General features: G+C 40.1%; 1 protein-coding gene across 1 annotated transcript in view; it reads right to left on the bottom strand.

The window, feature by feature from the left end:
• Positions 1–269: 269 nt before the first annotated feature.
• Positions 270–21,546, bottom strand: part of LOC145417862 (acetylcholine receptor subunit beta-like 2) — a 359,174-nt gene continuing 337,897 nt past the window's right edge. Inside the window, exon 12 of the mRNA XM_080286481.1 lies at positions 270–461. Within this exon, the coding sequence (XP_080142607.1) occupies positions 270–461 (192 nt within the window). The remainder of the gene's footprint in view (positions 462–21,546) is intronic.

Here is a 21,546-nt window from a genome sequence, read left to right as displayed (position 1 = left end):
TTTTTCCTCAAGTCCAAATTTTTACTCTATGTTTTCAAAAATTTAGTCAGTTCACAAATTTCTACTCTACACTTCCAAATCTACCATCCCGTAGGTCCAAATTCTCATCTCACATGTAAAAAAAAATCATACCACATACCTCAGTTCTACTCAGCGTTTCCAAATTTTCTAACACTTTCAATATTTTCTACCTAACATTTCCAAATTTCAATCTACATTTATACATTTTTTTCTTAACATTTACATAATCTTACAGAACGTCTCCAAATTTAGTGGCCCCCTGGATGCATAGGGTTTGCGTTGCCGATCTCGGAGAAGATTTGGTCGATGGGCCTGCGCGTGTCATACAGGGAGGGGGCCTGGAATATGATCCCACAGGTACCCACGACACAGGCAATGGTGAAGACCCAGAGGAAGAGGCGGTCCAGTACCATGGCCACGTACTTCCAGTCCTGTATCACCTGTTTTTGGTGCCAAGGACAGAAGAGGGGGACGGGGAGAAAGAGAAAACGGGAGATTCAGTGACAGAAAATGGTGTGACAGAAGATGGACCGACTAGCTGAAAGTAATGAGTAACTTGAGTCAAATGAAGCTACACTAATCCAACTTCACAATATTATACTGGACTATACAGTATATATATAAATTCAATTGCAATTAATGCTGATGTGAACTTATTATGAATTACTTAAGTATGTTTTTACTGCTCCATTAAAACAAAATTAGTTCTATCACATTAGAAACCAAAAGTTATTAAAATATCTGGTGACCTTAATTACATCCATCAAATAAAAGATAAGAGGAAAATGCAAGTGGAAGTGGAAAAAGAAAACACAGCTCGAATGAGAAAATACAATATCCGTAGAAAAGAGACAAGATCCAAGAAAAAGTGAGGAAACTCGAAAATGCCACAAGGAAAAAACAGGAGAGAGAAAAATGAGGACGTAACCAGTCAAAGAGCATCGACCAGGTACCAAACACAGAATATAAGAAAAAAGATATATATAAAATGAAAAAAGTTGAAAAAACAGTAAAGCACAGTCCACACATGAGAACGATAGAGAATTTGCATATGATTAATTAGTCATCATAGTAAGAAAAATGATACTCTGTGCAAGTTTATTGTGTACAGAAGATAATTTAGAGTCTACAGCGTGATGGATTATTTGAGCGAATTCTCATCTATTTAGTTACTAAAAATAGGGTAAGGAGGACAAGGGAACTGGGGGTAATGGGGAGGGTAAGAGACGGATTGGTTATGGAAATATGGTACAAGTTTGTTTATATTATGGTGAAAAGGAGGCCTCGGATTACCTTCAATGAGAAAATGGCAAAGCTGTTCAACAAATGGGTAGAAACTGTTAAAAGACATTCAATATATCACATACACACGAGCCAGCATGACGGTACTTTTGTAAGACACGTCACTAGCAACTTACACATATCGGTACTTTTTAAAATTATCTACTTCATTCCATTTTCAAAGTGAGGAAGAAACGCCAGTTCAGATATAAAAATCTCTGTCAAATGGGACGTCCTGTTATAATTTTTCTTTCAGAAAGTATTTATGTTGCATATACCCCTCTTCTAAAAACGAAAAAAAATCAATGGTCGTCTGAAATGCTTTCACATTATATTGTGCGGGTGAATAACCCACAATGTTTAATTTAAAAATATTGTGGTTTACGGTTAAAAGGCTCGGAATATATTACAGCGGCTATCTTCTTGACTAAAAATTGTCACAAAGTATGACTATTGGATTTTACCTTCAGGAATTTACCATAATCATTTTAATATATAAATTACTTTTCAATTACAAGCTAATCCTTGTTACCTTTAATGGGACTGAAAAATAGTAAGTTACAAGGACCACATTCATAAGGAACAATTCATGTACCTCTGTCAAGAAAATGAACTCAAGAAGATGGCGGCTGATCACCAGCTTAAAGATTTAGTACTGAGATCTCTGACGCAATGGACGTCTGGAACAGCGAATACCAAATGAACTATTTTAACACAAATCAGGGGTCCTTAATGTGGCAATGTTCAGTGTAATTATGTCTGAAGATGGGGGTCTCACTACTTTACTTTTGCTTGTATATTTTACGACACTGTATGAAACCAATGTTGAACCTCTGGCACACACTTAAAGATGAAAAGGTAATTCATGAAAGAGTCCACAACTTACACCTTCAATGGAAAAGACAACACCACACACCTCTGGGATGTCAAAATCTTCAAGGTTGCCAATTTTCAGTTTATAAATGAAAAACCACTAGATCATCACAACTGTATGAGCATAAATGATCATAAAAAATACACAACTAAGGCAGCCCTCCGACCCCACCCCTGGAAATGGGCACTGAAGACAACCACAGCACACACGTCAACCCAGAGAGCATTCCCCACCACCACAAGTGTACTATGTAGTACTGTTGTCTCCTCTGTTATGTACTGGTCTCTATTAATTTCACTAAAACGAACAGTAATCTTCTTGGAGGGGGAGTGACAAACAAAATTTACCCCGCCTCATGCTGACCATGTACAAAATTCTGCAGTGGGTGTCTGTAGTGCAAATAGTGCATGTGGAAGTCCAATGTTGTATTGGCTCTGTGTGTGTGTGTGTGTGTGTGTGTGTGTGTGTGTGTGTGTGTGTGTGTGTGTGTGTGTGTGTGTGTGAGTGTCAGTGTTTGTATATGAATTTGCTTGTAACTGACACGGTGGTTAAAGCATATGCTTGTAAATGAAAGGACATGTACCACGAACTTTAAATGTCTGCCACACCTGCATTCGAACACAGATCCAGGGATGCGAAAAAGACAACCACTGACCAATCATGTCCAAATTTCATACTAATTATACGGTACTGAAGCACGCTGACAATACTGACACGATCAAAAGAATGCTACGAATACTGACGCGACGAAAAGCACGCCAACAGTACCCACCCAGTATTACTTCCTACCCTCACACACACATGGAACTCCTTCACCTAACCACAGGGAGGACGGAGATGGCGGGAGGGGTACTATGGTCGTCCTTATTTCTCTTATCCACCCAGCGTCGGCAGATATAATGGTAAAGTAATAAAATACAATAAAATGCGCCACAAAGGTGATGTGGCTAACAAGTTACACCACCCACTGCCACAAAGTTCTTCTCTACACCACAACTTAAAGGAGCTACTGTCCCTATAGCTACATTAATAGCTCCCTCACTGCTGTGGTTAATGGAAAATGTGCCACCAATGTGCTGGGATGGTGAACACTATGACACTGGCAGCTGTATCGGACGCAAGGGTGGTTACTTCTCCCACCTCAGTTCGTGTGAGCTGGTGGTGTGCTGGTTACCACATAAAATAATAATAATAATAATAATAATAATAATAATAATAATGATGATGATGATGATGATGAAGACGATTCTAACTCAGTAAATCATCCAGACTATATACACCGGTAAAACTGGGCGAAACTCTTATGTAAATTAGGTCGCTAAGCATTCACCTACAGTACACACACACTGTCATCACACTAACTCGTACAGTCGCGGTCAACATTCCCTGAACACGTCCGGGGTTCCAAAATACTTAGCTCTTCACTAGGATTCTTCTTTGGTTTGCTTTTCTCAGACGATATGTTCATATAAGGAGAGCGCCCTAGTTGTGGGGGTATTAATGGAGAGTCTATCAAACTCCTCCAGTTCGGAAAATTCCTCCCAACCTGAATAAAGTCGTCTAGACACTTGGATCTAAATGTAAAAGGACATTATCGTAAAAAAAAAGGGAGTCAAGGTGGGAGGGCAAAAGTGGATGCATGTCCGTCATTTCTGGCAAGGATTCTCAAACACATTTACGACTGACTGACTCTTATAACTTAATTTTGCTTTTATGGGATTCTTCACTCTTCTTCATTGGTTTCACAAACAATTTCCAGAAAGACCTGCCACAAAATGAAGTCAACAACCATATGGAGTGTCAGTCATGCTCCATCTTCGTCACGTGCTTCAGGAATTCCTATCAGTAATAAGAAAATCCACCTTCACCCTTCACAATTAATCCCTTAAATCCCGGTGACTTATTTTAGGTGGATTCTTGCCCCGACCACACGATTTTACTCAGTTTAGGAAAAAGATTAATGTGGAAGTCTACAGTATATTACGTCTATACTTACTCCCTACAGTCTGGAAACTCTAAGCTGAATATGAATGCTCCGAGATGACAAGACTAAATCAAAATATATATATATATATATATATACCTATGAGACCATGATTCGAACCCACTCGATTCCCGCCAAAAATTTAACACGATCTCAGAAAGTTCTTGCAGTTCCCAGGCTGTGAAGGGAATTACTGTCCTCGACTGTACATAAATAAATAACCACTACTTAAATACACACACTACCAAGACACACACATCACTACCAAGGCACACACACACCACCACCAAGGCAAACTAGAAACTAATTTGCAGTATGTACAAGATTTCAGCACAGGGCGTTAACCTCTTTACTACGAGGGGAAGAATAAAGCAATAAATAAAATAAAATAATAAAGGAGTAGCTGCCAGTACCGCAAGAACTGGTGGACTGACACTATCCTCTTCATCCTGACAAGTCTCTTCGATGTTAAGAAAATCGTCATCGTACTGAATGGGTTTACGGGACTACACAGTATTCCAGGTGACACAGGAGGCTTTGCAACATCAGTTAATTAGCGATATAATTTGCATATTACACCTTGATATTACCTTAAGTATTATCTACGAGTATATCTATTCAATAAAGATTTAGTTTTCATCAATAATATAAATGAAAATATTGAGGTGTACCTGGTGGAATAAATTAGTGAAATAAATCGCCAGCAAAGAAGCGTTACGAAGCCACCTATGATACTTGGAATGTGGTTTTGCTTGTTACCCCTTCACTACGACAGGTCACTACCCTCGTACTAAAGGGGTTACTTAAGAAGCCAATGAGGACGTGTGTGCTTCAATACGTATTATTTTGTGTACCCTTAGAGTTGTTTTTATTATTTTTTCAACAAGGAGACAGAAACATTTTAGTAAGTTCTGACATACGTAAAATACACACACACACACACACACACACACAATATATATATATATATATATATATATATATATATATATATATAAATATATATATATAGATAGATATATAGACGCTATATATATATATATATATATATATATATATATATATATATATATATATATAATGAATGCACATATAAATATACTCTATACCATGCCTCAATAACCATTCCATTACAATGTCATATCAGCATCTCTCTCTCTCTCTCTCTCTCTCTCTCTCTCTCTCTGTCAGCAGTAACCCTTCGTGAACCACCCGGGCAGACTGGTTCCCTCTCCCAATTAAAAACAATGTACCCACGAGAGAGAGAGGGGGGGGGGAACTTTATATGATGAATATCTCTATGAAGTGTGTACGAGTGTGTATTAATGTATATATGTATGTATTCACCCATGTATGTACTCACCTATGTATGCAAGCGTGTACCTGTGTGTATGTCTAGTACAGTATTTCCGTGTGTGTGTGTGTGTGTGTGTGTGTGTGTGTGTGTGTGTGTGTGTGTGTGTGTGTGTGTGTGTGTGTGTACCGTCCCACCCCGGAGCACCACAGAGGCAGACAGAAAAAAGCATTAAAATAAAGGAGGATCCCAGCAAAACATAAATAAAAATAATAAAACCCTCCCCACAAAAACACAGACCCAGGCCAACCCCTCCATGACAATTATAGAGCCATATTATAGGGCCATATTATAAAGCCATATTATAGGGCCATATTATACAACAATATTATAGAGCAGTATTTTAGAGCAATATTAAAGAGCAATATTATAGGGCAATATTATAGAGCCATATGATACAGCAATATTATAGAGTAATATTTTAGAGCAACATTAAAGAGCAATATTATAGAGCAATATTTCCGTGTTTTTGACTGGGTAAATCGGCCAGCAGACTCCATTAACATTAAGTTGTTTTTGGCCCGTGTTTTGATATTGCTTTAACGCTGTTGTTTTTATAAAGCCAGTTTGACGCGAAGGGATGGGTATCGTGACTTGTTTTATTCTCTCTCTCTCTCTCTCTCTCTCTCTCTCTCACTCCACCATGCCCCTGTTATTATCAGAGATCTTTTTACCCCCCACATTCCACAACCTCCCGCCCCCCCTCCCTCCCCCCGACCCCTCAAAACGAAAAAAAAAATCCCTCCTGCTCCCAGTAATGAATTTATGGGCTTCCTCGACCCGCTGAGAGAGAGAGAGAGAGAGAGAGAGAGAGAGAATATAATGAACACGAATGAAAATGTGAAAAACAAAACCTTATACTAAAAAAATAATGTTACGTAAAATAGTAAAGAATAGCAATATTTAAAAAGTAGTAAAATACAGTAGACAGTAATATAGTAATAATAAAAATAGTAAAGTATTATATCGTAAAAAATTGTAAAATAATAAAAACTGTAAAACAGTAATAGTAAACAACAGTGAAAAAGTAAAACAGAAAAAAATAATAAAATAGTAAACAATAGTAAATAGTAAAATAAAAAAAATAGTAAAATAGCGAAAGTGAACAATGGTAAAATAGTAAAAAATATTATAGTTTAAAAAATAGTAAAATAGTAATAGTAAAATTACTAAAATGGTAAAAATAGTAAAATAATAAAGTAGTAAAAATGTAAAATAGTAAATAATTGTAAAATAGTAAAATTGTAAAAAAATAGTAAAAAAATGGTAATAGTAAAAAATACCAAAATAGTAATAGTAAAACTAGCAAAATAGTAGAACGGCAAACACAGTAAATCAAGTAAGAACAAATAGTAAAAAAATAGTAAAATAATAAAAACTAGTAAAAAAGTTAACTAATAAAGATAGTAAACTAATAAAACAGTAAAACAGTAATAGTAAAAAGTAAAATAGTAAAAATAGTAAAAAAGCAAAAATAGTAAAAACAGTAAAAAATAGTAAAATAGTAAAAAATAGTAAAATAGTAAAAAATAGTATAGTAAAAAATAGTAAAATAGTAAAAAATAGTAAAATAGTAAAAAATAGTAAAACAGTAAAAAATCGTAACAGTAAAAAAGTAAGAAATCGTAATAGTAAAAAAAAAATAGCAAAATAGAAAAATAGTAAAAGAGGAGTAATAGTAAAGTAGTAATAATAGTTAAATATTGATAGTCAAATAGTAAAAATATAAAGTTGCCATAGTAAAAACGGTTAATTAGTAAAAGAGCAAATAAACGGTAAGACATTAAAAAATTGTAAAATATTGAAAAATGGTAAAGCTGTAAAAATGGTATAAAAATAAACATTATATATTCACGCGTAGAAAAACAAGAATAAAGAAAAATCAAACAGAATAAAGGAACGTAATAACATAAACGGGTAAGTAAAGATAAATAAAGAAAAAAGAATTATATAAAACGATAAAAGTTTGGATAATAAAGCATACGAGCCTAACAAGAGTACTGAATATTATAAAGAGGAATATTAACAAAAGAGATATAGAGTGAAAAGACAATATGAAGGAGCATCCCATGAAATAAAGAAAATAAAGGATAATACGACTTGCAGGTGTACTCCATGTAAAGACTGAAAACACTGAGACAGGCAGAAACACCACACCAGAAAGGGAAAAATATTAGTAAAAATAATAAAGAGTCGTAGATACAACCAACGATATCATAGAGGCATGAAAATAAAAGAATAAGACTATAACATCAATAAGTAAATCAAGAAAAATAAATAAAAGTATAAACAACAGGAAGAACAATAATAATAATTAACTCATATAACTTAAATAATCTAAATTAAATAATAATAATAATAATAATAATAAGAAGAAGAAGATAAAAAAAAGGCCATAACAGAAAAAATAAAAAAATAAAAATGTTCATATAAATACTCGGCCAAAAACCCGCGGAAAACCCAAAAGACGTCAGAAAACCCTTGCAAGAAAGTCACAGGAAATTCGCACGAGACTGCCAGGCCGGAGAGTGTCCCTTCCTGGAGTTGGGGGGAGGGGGGGCATGAGGAGGGGGAGGGGAGGAGGGGAAGGGTGGAGGGGAGAGGGGGAATGTGGGGAGGAGAGGAGGGGGAGGTGAGAAGGGTCTGAGGAAGAGTAGAGGAGGAGGAGGAGGTGAGATGGTCTGAGGTGGAGAGGGGGAGGTGAGGATGGTTTGGGGAGGAGAGGATGGGGAGGAGGGGAGGGGGAGGGGAGGATGGTTTGGGGAGGAGAGGAGGACATGAGGATGGTTTGAGGAGGAGAGGAGGTGAGAGAAAAGTAGGACGCAAGGAAGAGAGAGAGAAAGGGGAGAAGCTGGACAGGATAAAGATGAGGATGATGGTAGAAGGGAGATGAGAGAGGATAGGTGAACATGGAGGGAGGAGCAGGGAATACGGAGGGGAGGGAAGGGAGAGAGAAGGAGGGGCGAAAAGGAGGATAGTAGCAGTGAAAGTGTATATAAGACAAGAGGGGAAAAAAAGAGGGAGGAAGGAGACAAGAAAGGAATGAGATGAGCGAGAAAGAAGATAACAGAGAGACGAGAGGGGGAGAAGAGAGAAGCAGGAGGGAAAGGGAGAGAAGAGGGAAGTAGGAGGAGAAATAAGAGAGGAGGAGAAAGGAGCAGGGAAGGGGAAGAGCAAAAGGAGGGTCGAGGAGAGAAAGAGGAGAGGGAAGAACCCGGCAAGAGGGCATTTGATACTAAGGACACAGGAGAGGAAAGAAAAACTGGAGGAAGGGAGGAGGAAAGGAGGGGAACTGGAGAAGAGAGAAGTCAAAAAGAAGGGAAGGAGAAGAGGACAACCAAGAAAAGACAAATGAGAGGAGGGAAACGCAAGAGGAGGAAAGAGGAAGAGGAGAAAAGTCGGAGGAAAGAAAAATGGAAAGAGGGAAGGGAGAGGAAGAAAGCGACGGTGAGAGGATACGTGAGAGGAAGGAAAAAAGTCGAGGAGGAGGAAAGAGTCAGAGAGGGAAGGATGAGAGGAGGAGGAGGGAGGAAGACGGCGAAGGGTGCAAATCGGGAGAGAAGTAGTAACGGAAGGAGAAGTAGAGGGAGACAGAGAGAGGATATCCGAGGGGAGCAAAATATCAGAGAATGAGAGGAGTTGAGGTAGAAAGAACTCACCGAGGAGGAAAAGAGGAAAGAAAAGAGAGAAGGAGGAAAAGGAGAAAGTGACCGAAGGAGAAGACATCTGAGAGAAATAAAAAGCCACAGAATGCAAGGAGAAGTCGTGGAATGAGATACCAGAAATGGGGGAAAAAAAAAGAACCTAAGAGACTTTTAGAATTCAAACGGAGGGAGAGGGAGAGAAGGAGGAAAGTGTGAAAGGAAGAGGGAGGAAGAGAGAAGAAGAGAAGTCAGGAAGGAAGGAGAAGAGGATATGAACATGGTGAAAGAGAGAGGAGGAACTCAACAAGGAGGGGGAAAAAAAGAGAAGGAGGGACGCCTGAAAGGAAGGAGGGAAGGAAGAGAGAAGCAGAGAAGTCAGGAAGGAGAGGAGAGGAGGAGGAGGAGGAGAAGGATACGGCGACCGAGAGAGGCGGAAATCTGAGCCCGGGTTAAGGAATACCTGAAGGGATAGCTGAAGGTGAGTGTCGGGTCTCTGCCAATACCCTGAGCCACCTGACAGCCACTCCAAGGGGCTAATACTCGCTGGGCTTGGAGGAGGAGGTTGGAGGGTGAGTGTCTGGGTACGAAGGAGTAGGAGGGGGGGAGGGGGGATTTGGCAGGTAGGAATGTCAGCTGGTAGGTATATTGGTAGGGCGGGTTGGTAGGCTTCTCGGTAAATACAGGAGTTGGTAGGTAGGCAGTATGTATGCAAGGAAGCAGGTTTGTATGTAAGTATGATGGGTTTGTTCATTTGTCAAATATGTAGGTAGCTATGTGTATGTTTAGGTAATTGTGGGTAGAAGTGTAGGTAAGTATGTATGTATGCAGGTAGGTAAGTAGGTAGGTAGGAGGGTTGATTGGTTGTTTGGTAAGTAGGTAGGATAATGAAAAAAAAATGCTACAAGAGGAAAGAATGATGAGAGTAAATTATAAAAGCTATGAAAAAGAAGATTTAAATTTATGCGTAAAGAAAAAGACTGGAAAACGATAAAGAGAGGGAAGCTATGGATGGGGGAGACGAAAAATACGAGGACAGAAAGTAAGGAGTACAACGTGTAAATTGTGGAGAAAAGAGAGAAGAAAAAAGTAAGAAAAGAGAAAGAATAAGAGGAGGTGAATATCTACAAAGGGAAAAATTATTGCTAAAAGAGAGAAGAAAGAAAAAAAAGGGGGTTGGGTATAAGTCAAAAAGAAACGTAAAAAGGTGAAATTTACGAGAGAGAGAGAGAGAGAGAGAGAGAGAGAGAGAGAGAGAGGTGGAGTGGACTGGGTTATTCTTCAAAGCCAGTGAGGAAGGTGAGGAGAGGAGGGTGAGACCAGGGACAGGGAAAGTACATTTACCAGATGGACACAAGAGGCAAGAGGAGTGGAAGAGGAAATGGAGTGGACGGGCAAGAGGAGTGGAAGAGGAAGAGAAGAGGAACAGGAGAGGAAGGACAAGAGCAGTGGAAGGGCAAGAGGAGTGGAGGAGGAAGAGAAGAGGAAGAGGAGAGGAAGGGCAAGAGCAAAAAGGCAAGAGGAGTGGAAGGACAGGAGAAGCAGGGGAAGAGGTTGAAAGGGAGGGAATGATGAGAAAATGAGTCGAACTGGAAAGATGAATAAGGGGAAAAGGGAGTGGAAGAAGAATGAAGAAGAACTGACAAGAAAGGAATGATGGGTATGAAACGAAAGCAGTGGAATGATTGGGAAGAGAGAGATGAAGATGACAAGGCAAGAAAGAGAGAAGAAAGGAAAAACGCCGGGAAAGAGATGAATAAATAGGTACAGAATAGAAAGAAAAGATAAAAGATGAGAGAGAGAGAGAGAGAGAGAGAGAGAGAGAGAGAGAGAGAGAGAGAGAGAGAGAGAGAGAGAATGAACACACAAAACCCCCTGCACAACGAGCCTTCCCACATACAAACTTCCCCAAGTTCACATTATACTCCCTAAAAGCCCCGTCACTGCATCCTACTCAACTCTTAACCCCGTAAATATATAAAGTGTATTTCAGATATACACATTTCACTACACTGCACTTTTCCCTGGATATCTTGGACTTACACTGCAGATATCTGAAGATAATTTTCTACCGTGTACATGACATGAATCTACTTTTAAGCTCGCAAATCAGAATAAGAAAATAAAGGTGTTTAAATGGCCAGGCAGGAGTTAAATGGCCAGGCAGGAGTTAAATGGCCTGGCACGAGTTAAATGGCCTGGCACGAGTTAAAAGGCCTGGCACGAGTTAAATGGCCAGGCAGGAGTTGAATGGCTTGGCTTGAGTTAAATGGCCTGGCAGGAGATAAATGGCCTGGCAAGAGTTAAATGGCCAGGCAGGAGTTAAATGGCCAAGCAGGATTTACAAGAGAATGAAATATAATAAAAGCTCACTGACATAAACGAGTACAGCATAATGGTCTTCTGTTCCCTGGCAATGATGAAGTCCAGCAGCAGACTCTAAACCCATTAAATCATTATTCATACACACACAGTAAGACTCTTTATAACAGGATGGTAAAGTAATAAAAGATATCCACACAGATGAGTCACGATTCCATATTAAGGTATGAAATCGGAATTCGATTAAAACTGAAATGTGTTCGAGACAAGAACACCTTAAGCATGAACTAGTAACTAAACTTCACCACACATCACTCAGTACAACACTATTTCCAATTTTTTAAACAACCAACCTACTTTGATCTCGCTGCTCGGCTCTAGTAGCGGCCACTCTAAACTTAATCAGATATAAGCAAAGGTAAAGCAGCAAAACGACAAACTTATGACTACAAATAAACTTACCCTTGAAGGCAGATTTCCCTTAACGCGTACCCATACCAGGCTAGAGACACGAGAGCAATGTCGGATTACCAGACACACTGTTATATTTAAACACACACACACACACACACACACTGTTTATATTACCAGCCATTTCACACGCAAACCAGGATTTAGGATGGGGGCAGAAAGTCTTAATGGTAGTCACTCATACGGTCCCAAACCAGTCACTCAGGTTAAGTTTCAGTCAGATGTACAGTCGCCATGAAAAGTCTCGTCGCATCTCCTGTTTTTCTCTTTATGAACCTTGAAAATCAGTGTGGTAAAGCCACGGCAACGACACAGATGACCCTGATCTATAGCTAAGTGAAGTCACCAGTGTTTGCTGCTGCGGAATCACAAAACAGATTTTCAGAGGGGCGAAAAGCAAGAGTGGGGACGCGACCTCTGCTGACGATTGTACAGAAAATGTAATGGCATGAAGGTGTGATGTTACTACCCCCTCTTAGAGCAGTGACGTGTTTATTTCAGCCTTCCTTCCACCAAACGAGGTCATTCAGCCTGCAGAGACGAGGTTACTGAGGATCGTGTCAAAATCCTCACCCAACGCAGTCTCCCCCAAGCTGAATCGTCCAGAGAAAAAAAAAAAATGTAAAATATAAAACACGCCACCGCCCTAGTGGGGTTCAAAGAAAGTGTTTCCTGTTAGGGGTGACATTATTAAAGGTTGGGTTTAACTGAGGCCAACTTTTCACCAAAACTCTAAAGCCGTGTTCAGTTTAACAGATTGGTTTAGAACACTCATGGTTAATCGAGGTGAAAACAACACCTCTTTTTTTCTTCTCTTTTTGACAATTCGTTTTTTCTTACCCATAAAACCAGTTATTTAATTCACACTAACATGGAAGCCACGACTGTCAGACCAGAGCTTTAAAAATGGCATCATATTTGCTACTAAACTGATAAATAAATACAGTTTGTTCATCTTCACCTGGCGGAGATTTTCGTCCTTTTGCAAACTCCTTCTCGTAGCTCAGTGACAGAGATAGGCTACACTAAGACCCTACATCCTTTCCATAGCACTTCTTCGTGACTAGCACCACATTCTAGCACAGCATTCAAGATGAGGGCATGGCAATTTTACACCCATTTTGAAAGAACAAAGTAAACACAATAAATCTCCATATTCTTCACCCCTTTAGCCAAGTACGCCTTTCCTACGCTGCACAAAATCGTATCGTCAAGAAAAAAGAAAAGAAAAAATAGTCCTTACACTGAAAGAAATTAACAGAGATCACTTTTAATCCCTTCAGTTCAAGCACACATCCCTCCTAAACTAAAAAAAAATAATGCATGTCAGCTAGAACACTAACACTAATAATAATAATAATAATAATAATAATAATAATAATAATAATAATAATACCGACTTAATCTGAGTGACGGAGGGGAACAAAGGAATTATACACAAGGGACTGAAAACACTGCAAAGAGGATTAGTTATTTTGGTCTAATCTCCTAATGAGTCTTGTTCCGACGGCCGTGACTTCCATGATCGTCCTCGTTCAAGCACTCAACAACACTGCCAACATCTTGCAACACTGCCAACATCTTGCAACACTGACAGCATTTTGCAACACTGACAGCATCTTGCAACACTGACAGCATCTTGCAACACTGCCAACATCTTGCAACACTGACAGCATCTTGCAACACTGCCAACATCTTGCAAACACCAGATAACCTTTACGTATACACAAAAGCTCAACAAAGTGGCTTTATATCAAGGAGAAAAGCAAAATTCCAGGCCGCTTGCAGTAGACCCATGAAAAAAAAAGGAAAAACAAAACAGACAATACAAACAAACAGAGCGTCAAAGGTAAACACAAGCCATGCAATCAGTCACAGGACGTGCTACGGACTTTACATTTGCCTCTTCACTACGTTAACTTCTCTTCATCAAGCTCCTACCGGACGATTTTTATCCAGCTTATAAGGAGCCTCTTGTACTGAAGGGGTTAATAAAGGCTCCATCTAACCCCCCAGGTCAAAAATCTATCCTTGAGTGAAATCGTCAATGAAAAAAATAAATACAAAATTGATGTTCTCCAAGCGAAGATGTAAACCTCACTAGAATTGTCTTCTTTAAAGTACCAATCAATTTGTTCCTCATTTAGAGATGTCCCCGAAGCGATGGGGTTAATAAAGCTAATAAAATACCAGTAAAGATAATTAAAGCTGAATAAAACTGCCTGGTGGTAGGAAAGTGACACCGTAGTGAAGAGGTTGGTGAGAAAAAAGGCAGGCCATTTCTAGGGTAGCCGAAAAGACGAGCAAAATATACACTCTCGTTCATGTGACTCAGAACGAAAAAAACTCGATCGGTTTAACTTATCGTGAATCTTAGTACAAATTAATAATAATAATAATAATAATAATAATAATAATAATAATAATAGACTGACAAGAGTGACAACGTGAGCGAGAAGCGAGCGTGGGACAATGTAATATAGAGATAAAAATGGAATATAAAAATACTTCTCCTCCCACAGACGAGATCACGGTAAGAATTGTAAGCCAAGATAATTATGCTCTCCTTAACACCTTTTCCCTGGTGATTTATTTTGTTTATTACACCTTACTCTCCTCTCCTGAGTCACATAAATCCTTCCAATATCACCACACTCTGCATAAAAACGAATAACGCACAAAATTTTATTAATCAGCCATATCTAAAAATAAATCGCAAAGGGAGAGGTGCTAGGGACGAGAATACAAGATAAAGGAATGCATTATTTATTATTAAAGGCGAATAAATAATATAGGAACGTGAAGGGGATACTCAATAAGAAATCAAAGAACTACAAGGATTCTATAAATGATAAGGAATCCTAAAACCTTGGGAAACGTCTTAAGGGATCTGCTCTCCTTTAAGTAGCCTCAGACGATTTTATTCGCCACTTGAGAGCCTCCCAAGGTCTGAGGATTGAAACAGCAGTCACTTTATTCACTACTCATGGCTCACAATTCAAACCCATGACCCATCTTCATTTGTTTTTTGTTGACTTACTAGTCCCGAACTGAGGGAGGTAGAGGAGGAGGAGGAGGAAGAGGAGGAGAGAAGAGTCACTTGCTCCCTCTCTCTCTCACACTCTCTTTATCTCTAGGGGGTCAATGTACTCCTAGGCGGCGGGCGAATTATCGTTATGACTGATATTTCCTCATCAATGGACCGCCTTTGGTCATACAGCGAGGGCGCCCGGAAAAATATGACCAGGCCGAATACATTAAGCAGGAGGAACACGTAGAGGAAGAGCCGGTCTAGAACTGTGGCAATATATTTCCAGTCCTCGCATTCCTGGAAAAGTGAGAGACGGGGATGTGGGGGACTGGAAGAGAAGAAAGTGGAAGAGGAGGAAGTGTAAGGGTGAGAGTGTGAGGAGGAGGGAGAAGGAGATTTACAAGTGAGGAGTGAAAAATGTGGGGGCTGGGAAGAGATGGTGATGTGGTGATGGTGGTGCAAGGCAGAGAATGTGGATGTTGTTCTAGTGGTCCAGGGTGAGGTGAAGGATGGGTACAGCAGTAACAGACGGTGATGTGGATGTGGGGGACATAGGAAGTTCAAAGTCAAAGAAAGAAAAGGGATCTGGAGGTAATGGGGTAAAGAGGAGATGCAAAGCAATAAAAAGACGGAGATGTCGAGGTAGGGGGAAAAGTAAAGGGTGCAAAGTGAGATTAGGGATGTGACCTGAGGAGCTGCAGAAATGAGACTGTCGAAGTTCTGATCGTGGAGGAGAGGGGAAGGAAGTAGGCGGTGACGCAAAAATGTGAGATATGTGAGATGTGATGATGAAGCAAAGGAAGGAAGAGGATGAGTGATGGATGTGGTGGTGATGACAGAGAAGGTGCAAGGGTGAGAAATAGGGGATGTTGTTGTCGTGGTGAATGGGGTGGAGGTGCAGACGTGAGAGGGATGAGGGAAATGGTGAAGTGGGGAGGAAAAGGGAATGCAAAAAGGAGAAACGGGGATGTGGGTTTCCTAGAGTACAGGAGAAGTACAAACGAAAGAGAGATGGGAGAAGCAGTGGAGATGGGGAAGAGCAGAGAAGAGAGATGCAAAAGCAAGGGTATTCATTTAAGCCCGGATTCTCAGATTAGCTTACGATCAAACTGTCTCTCATAAGACCTGATTTTGCCGAAGGGACAGGGATGGAGAGGGGAGAAACTTGCCATGTCCCTTACCCTTCCTTCAAAATCAAATCAGTTTCGACGCAGAATTGATTATTATTATTTTAAGGATGGACAAGGGAAGGAGACTGCAGAAACTTTCCATACATTTAGTTCTTCCTGTAATTACAAGTCAGATTTACGACAGGTAAGTGATCATAAGTCCGTTTCTGAATCCGGAAGTGAAAGGCTTGTGGGACGGTCGTGTTGTCATAGGGGATGGTGGTCACAAACACCCTTTTATATGCATTTAACAGAGGGGGGGAACATTTCACTGACATGGCAAAAGCATCTACTCTATGTATCTGTTGTCAGTGGTTGGTAGGACAGCTTGGTGTTGTCAGAAGGTTGGACTCGAGCCGGTGTTCTGGCCCTGAGGATTTCTTTACAAGTTTTCCTTAGCGATTTATTCCGGACATCACACTTCCATATTTTATGTTACCGATACAAATTATGTCAACAGTAAAAAGATATATACAGCATACAAAATAATATCACGGTGCAACACACAAAACAAATCGCTCAGGAAGGTGTGTTAAGGAGTCTCGCTGGGGCACCTAAGATACGGGACTCATACACATAAACGGGTAAAAAAGAGTGGGTAAAATTTCACTGACACAGCAAAACGACTCGCCTGTCTGTGTTGCGACTCACCTATGTTACGACTCACCTATATATGTTATGACTCACCTATGTTACGACTCACCTATATATGTTATGACTCACCTATGTTACGACTCACCCATCTATGCTAGGACTCACCTATGTTACGACTCACCTACCTATGTTACGACTCACCTATCTATGTCACGACTCACCTATGTTACTATGCACCTATTGGAACGTGTCTTTGTGGCGGCTTATATTTCTTCCACATTATTTGGAAAACTGTGCAGGTTGTCTTTGGTTTCTGCCGTGAACAAAAGACAGCATTAACACCGCAAAACTACCTCGCCAAAGCAAGTCACTTACACTTACATAATTAAATGGGGTACATCAATACACAAATATGAATCTTGCGAGTACAGAGCAAGATATAACAGGCTTGAGATAGGGTGACGTTCGGCGTAAGAATTATATTGTACAAGATGGTGCCTTCTATCCAATACCTGCTTCGCGAAACACGTGGCATATAAAACTTTCATTCTTGTATTTACTCTTAATTCCTGAAGAACAAAATATATATTACTTTCACACTACCAATAACAACCGACCCACAATGTCTCGCTTCACACGGCGTACCCCCCCTGCCCTTCCATAGCCCGTCCACCCCAGTTGTGTTCAACCATCTCAGTCTCATGTAAACACCTCTCTCCCTCTCTCACTATCTTACTACATCCCCTCCCTCCCTCCCTATCCCACAACACCCCTTCCTCCCCATCCCCCCCCAACAAAGAAAAACTTTGGGAGACTTCAATGGTGGTCTTGAAAGTGATCCCATCGTAAGTTCTCGTAAGTTGCCTCTAATGTAAGAATGCATTTTACTCCGTTACCAATTCCGTTTTATTTTCCTATCCATTTTACTGTATTTATTTTTTCAGTATGACATGATGTTAGTATCTTCATCCCTTTCATTATCAACAAATCTATATTTTTACCTTATTTTTACTAGATTATTTTTTTCATAATAATTTTGGAGAGGCCTTTCGCAGTGCCTGGGTTAAATTGAAAAGTTCGACAAAATAATTATCATCAATATTTCTACTTCACCAAAATTTTGTCTATCTATCTGTCTATCTATCTAACAATCAACAATATTTCTACTTTAATAAAATTTTGTCTATCTATCTGTCTGTCTATCTATCTAACAATCAGTCATCCTAATCCTAATTCCCAACTAAAAAAATGGGACGAGGTATGATCCAGAAATAGAAAATGAAGGCACAAAAGTATCGCTCAATATAAAACTCTAATAACAATCTATGAACCTATTGCCCTATACAGATTCGTGTGAGGGGTAACAAAAAAAAAGTGTCCTCATGCATTTCTGTCCCTACTCATTAACGACCCCCTCCTCCCACATCACACCACCTTCTCGATACCCTCCTTCTTCCAACCATATCGTTTTCAATATCCATCCCAGTCGATCTACCCACTTCTTCAATCTCTCTCTCTCTCTCTCTCTCTCTCTCTCTCTCTCTCTCTCTCTCACTCTTCTCATTTATTATTTCTCACTCTCAACAAATGGGTTCGAGTTTTTTAAGCGTGATTCAGTCGATTTTTCACTCTCTTCATACAATATTTATCAGTCCTAACAACTCCATGTGATCTCCTCATCTGATAGTCACTCTCTTACTCTCAATCTTTTACCCTCTCTCACACTCACTCTCATTTTCACTCTCAGTCTTTCACTCTCAATATTTTACTCTCACTTTCACTCTCAGTCTTTACTCTCACTCTTTCACTCTCAATCTTTTACTCTCACTCTTTCACCCTCAGTCTTTTACTCTCACTCTTTCACTCTCACTCTCTCACTCTCACTCTGTAAAAAGCTCTCAAGATATTCCCTATCTACTGTTTACTTTTCTTAACACTTATGATATTCCTTTCACGATTTTATCCAGCTTAAGACTTGCCTTTGCTCTGAAGGTGATGCAAATAATCTTCCATAACATCATTACTACGAAAGACATCCTCAAACCACAACAAAATCATCTGGAGTTGGTAAGATTATCAACTTAGGAGACGTCGTTCTGATTAACACACCTCATCCTTGCAGTCGAATACCCCTCCCACCCACCCACCCACACACACACACACACACACACACACACACACACACACACACAAGCAATCAATCAATCAATCAAACTCAATATTACGGTCCCAGTTTCTTGCATCAACGATAAACAAGCTCAATTAAGCAAAAAAATAGTCAACAATCCCCCTGTGCAAAGATGTAAGGTAAAGTCATGTGCCCTAAACGTGACAATATGTTATGTTATGCCAAATGAATTCGCTCATGTAAGTGATGTGAAATTCAACTGACGGGCGCACGGTACACAGTATATTCTCTCTCTCTCTCTCTCTCTCTCTCACACACACACACACACACACACACACACACACACACACACACAATAATCCCCAAGATCATGAGAACTTTTAACACATACTGACAGAAAAACATAGTACGATTAAAATGGATAATATTATGTGCATTCGTATAAAAAAAAAAAAAAGAAAAAAAAAGAAAAAGAAAAAAGTGAGATTTCTTCAATTACAGAGAGGCCAACTTTTCACCAGAACTCGAGAGCTGCGTTTAGGAAGTTCGGTTTACTTAAGAATCTGTTTTTATTTACTCGAGGCGAAGAGAACACCTCGATGGAGAAGAACACAGGTTTCACCATCTTATTTACTCCTTATCCACCTACGACACGGTGTTTATGTGTACGTTCTACGGAAGCCTCGCCTGTCAGAAAGCCAGTCTACGAAAAATATATTAAAATTTGTGTTTTTTTTTTTATTTACACAAGGCATTTACAAGTACAATCAAGGCAACTATCTTCCCAGGTTTATTCAGAACTTTTAAAATACTCAGATATATATGTACCCAAATTCTTGACTGGGCTAGGAGTGTCTGATGGTTCCACGTGTCCTCAGTGTCTTCACAAAATCTTAGGAAGACACTTAATTCCCGTCCACTAGATCCATCTCCCCAGACCAGCAAGGTACAGGTCTGGATGTGAAATGGGCAAGGTAGGCACTATACTCAGATCAGAAGCCTTGCTGAATTAATACAGGTAGATATATTCCTCCAGGTGCAGTAATGAAAGAATTAATTGACAGGTATTTTCTTCTGTTCTTTCTCTTCCTGACAGACGAAGCTTCCATGACCGTCCTCATTTCACACACACATACACACACACGTACTCACACCGGGCAGCACAGCGCAGACTTCAACACAACCAAACACCACTAGTTTATATACAGATAACAGTGCACTCAACGAGCAAGCCTTATATTTAGGGGGGAAAAAAAATCAGTGGCGCTTGCAGCCTCATGCGGCGAGACTGACGGACAGACAAAACAAAGAGTCTCAAGTACACAAGGTAAACAGGTCATGCAGTCGGTCATCGGGCGTGCTGTGCCTTCTAGAGCTAAGAGACAGAAGTGGCAGGCCAGTTCTAGAGTAACCTTAAACGATCAAAATACTTCCAGTTTGATTAAAATTGGAGAAAAATCAAGTGTCCTTCGACGTATATAACATAGCGTAAACCCGGAGAGAAGACAGTTGTGGTTATAAATGACTATATAAGAAGTGAGAGCGAAAGTTGTGCCAGAAGCGAGCGACAGAGAACGTAGTAGTAAAAGAGAATGGTGTACAGAGGAAGACTATTTCTTTTTTAGGAAACTGGGATCACCGTTGGAGTTGTGAGCCGAAACGCGTTGAGCTAAGACTGGTGCTACTCCCCTCCAGAAAGAAACTCAGGGATTGTTGGTTCACGAAAAGTTGCGAGACAGACAGGGAGAAAACTAGAGGCCTAATCGTAGCGGGGAAGGAAGAGGGAGAGTCGAGGGGAAAGAGCACACCTTCTCATACCACCGTTCAAGGCTCACATCCCCAGACTTTGATCCATCTAGGTGATTTTATGGATGGATAATGACTTACTAGCACCGCACCGGGGGAGGAGGAGGAGGAGAAGGGGGAGAGAGGAGCAAATCTCTCTCTCTCTTTCTTAAGCTCTAGGAATTGTATGGGTTCTTGGATGGTGGGCGAATTATCGTTATTACTGATATATCCTCATCAATGGACCGCCTTTGGTCATACAGCGAGGGCGCCCGGAAAAATATAACCAGGCCGAATACATTAAGCAGGAGGAACACGTACAGAAACAGCCGGTCAAGAACCATGGCAATAAATTTCCAGTCCTCACACTCCTGCAAAAATCAGAGAGAAAACGAGGAGCGTGTTGGTGGGGAGGAGGAAGTTACTGGTAGAACTTAACCATTCTTAATCTTTTCAGTACAGTGATCCTTTCCCTATTTAATTCTCGCTACTGTCGGACGATTTCCTTCAGCTATGGGGAGACACTGAGGTTTGTCTCTTATCCCTTCACAATCAGATGTCTCTCCTAAGCGTCTCTCGTAAGCCGAATGGAATCGTCCGGTGATAACAAGAATACAATCCAGCCTGGACTCACTGTACCACATGGGTTAAACACTGCATAAATTTACACCTGAGAGCGTGTTCGTGTGCTGTATGATGCATTATGTGAGTGGCATACGTAGGGCGGCTCACACATTCACAGACGGCCAAACACTGTCCTGCTATTTTGCGATTAGAACAACATGACCAGCTCTCCATTCACTAGCTCTCCGTCAAAGTGTTGGGGGTCATTATGCCTGTGGGTCGTAGTCTCAGGAAGATTTCTTAACCTCTCTTCCTCGATAATTACCT

The sequence above is a fragment of the Coenobita brevimanus genome, chromosome 111, assembly GCF_032717465.1.
Source record: "Coenobita brevimanus isolate Jiangsu-jjx chromosome 111, ASM3271746v2, whole genome shotgun sequence".
Taxonomy (NCBI): Eukaryota; Metazoa; Arthropoda; class Malacostraca; order Decapoda; family Coenobitidae; genus Coenobita; species Coenobita brevimanus.
The sequence above is the reverse complement of the archived record's forward strand: the minus strand, read 5'-3'. Positions and strand labels throughout refer to the sequence as shown.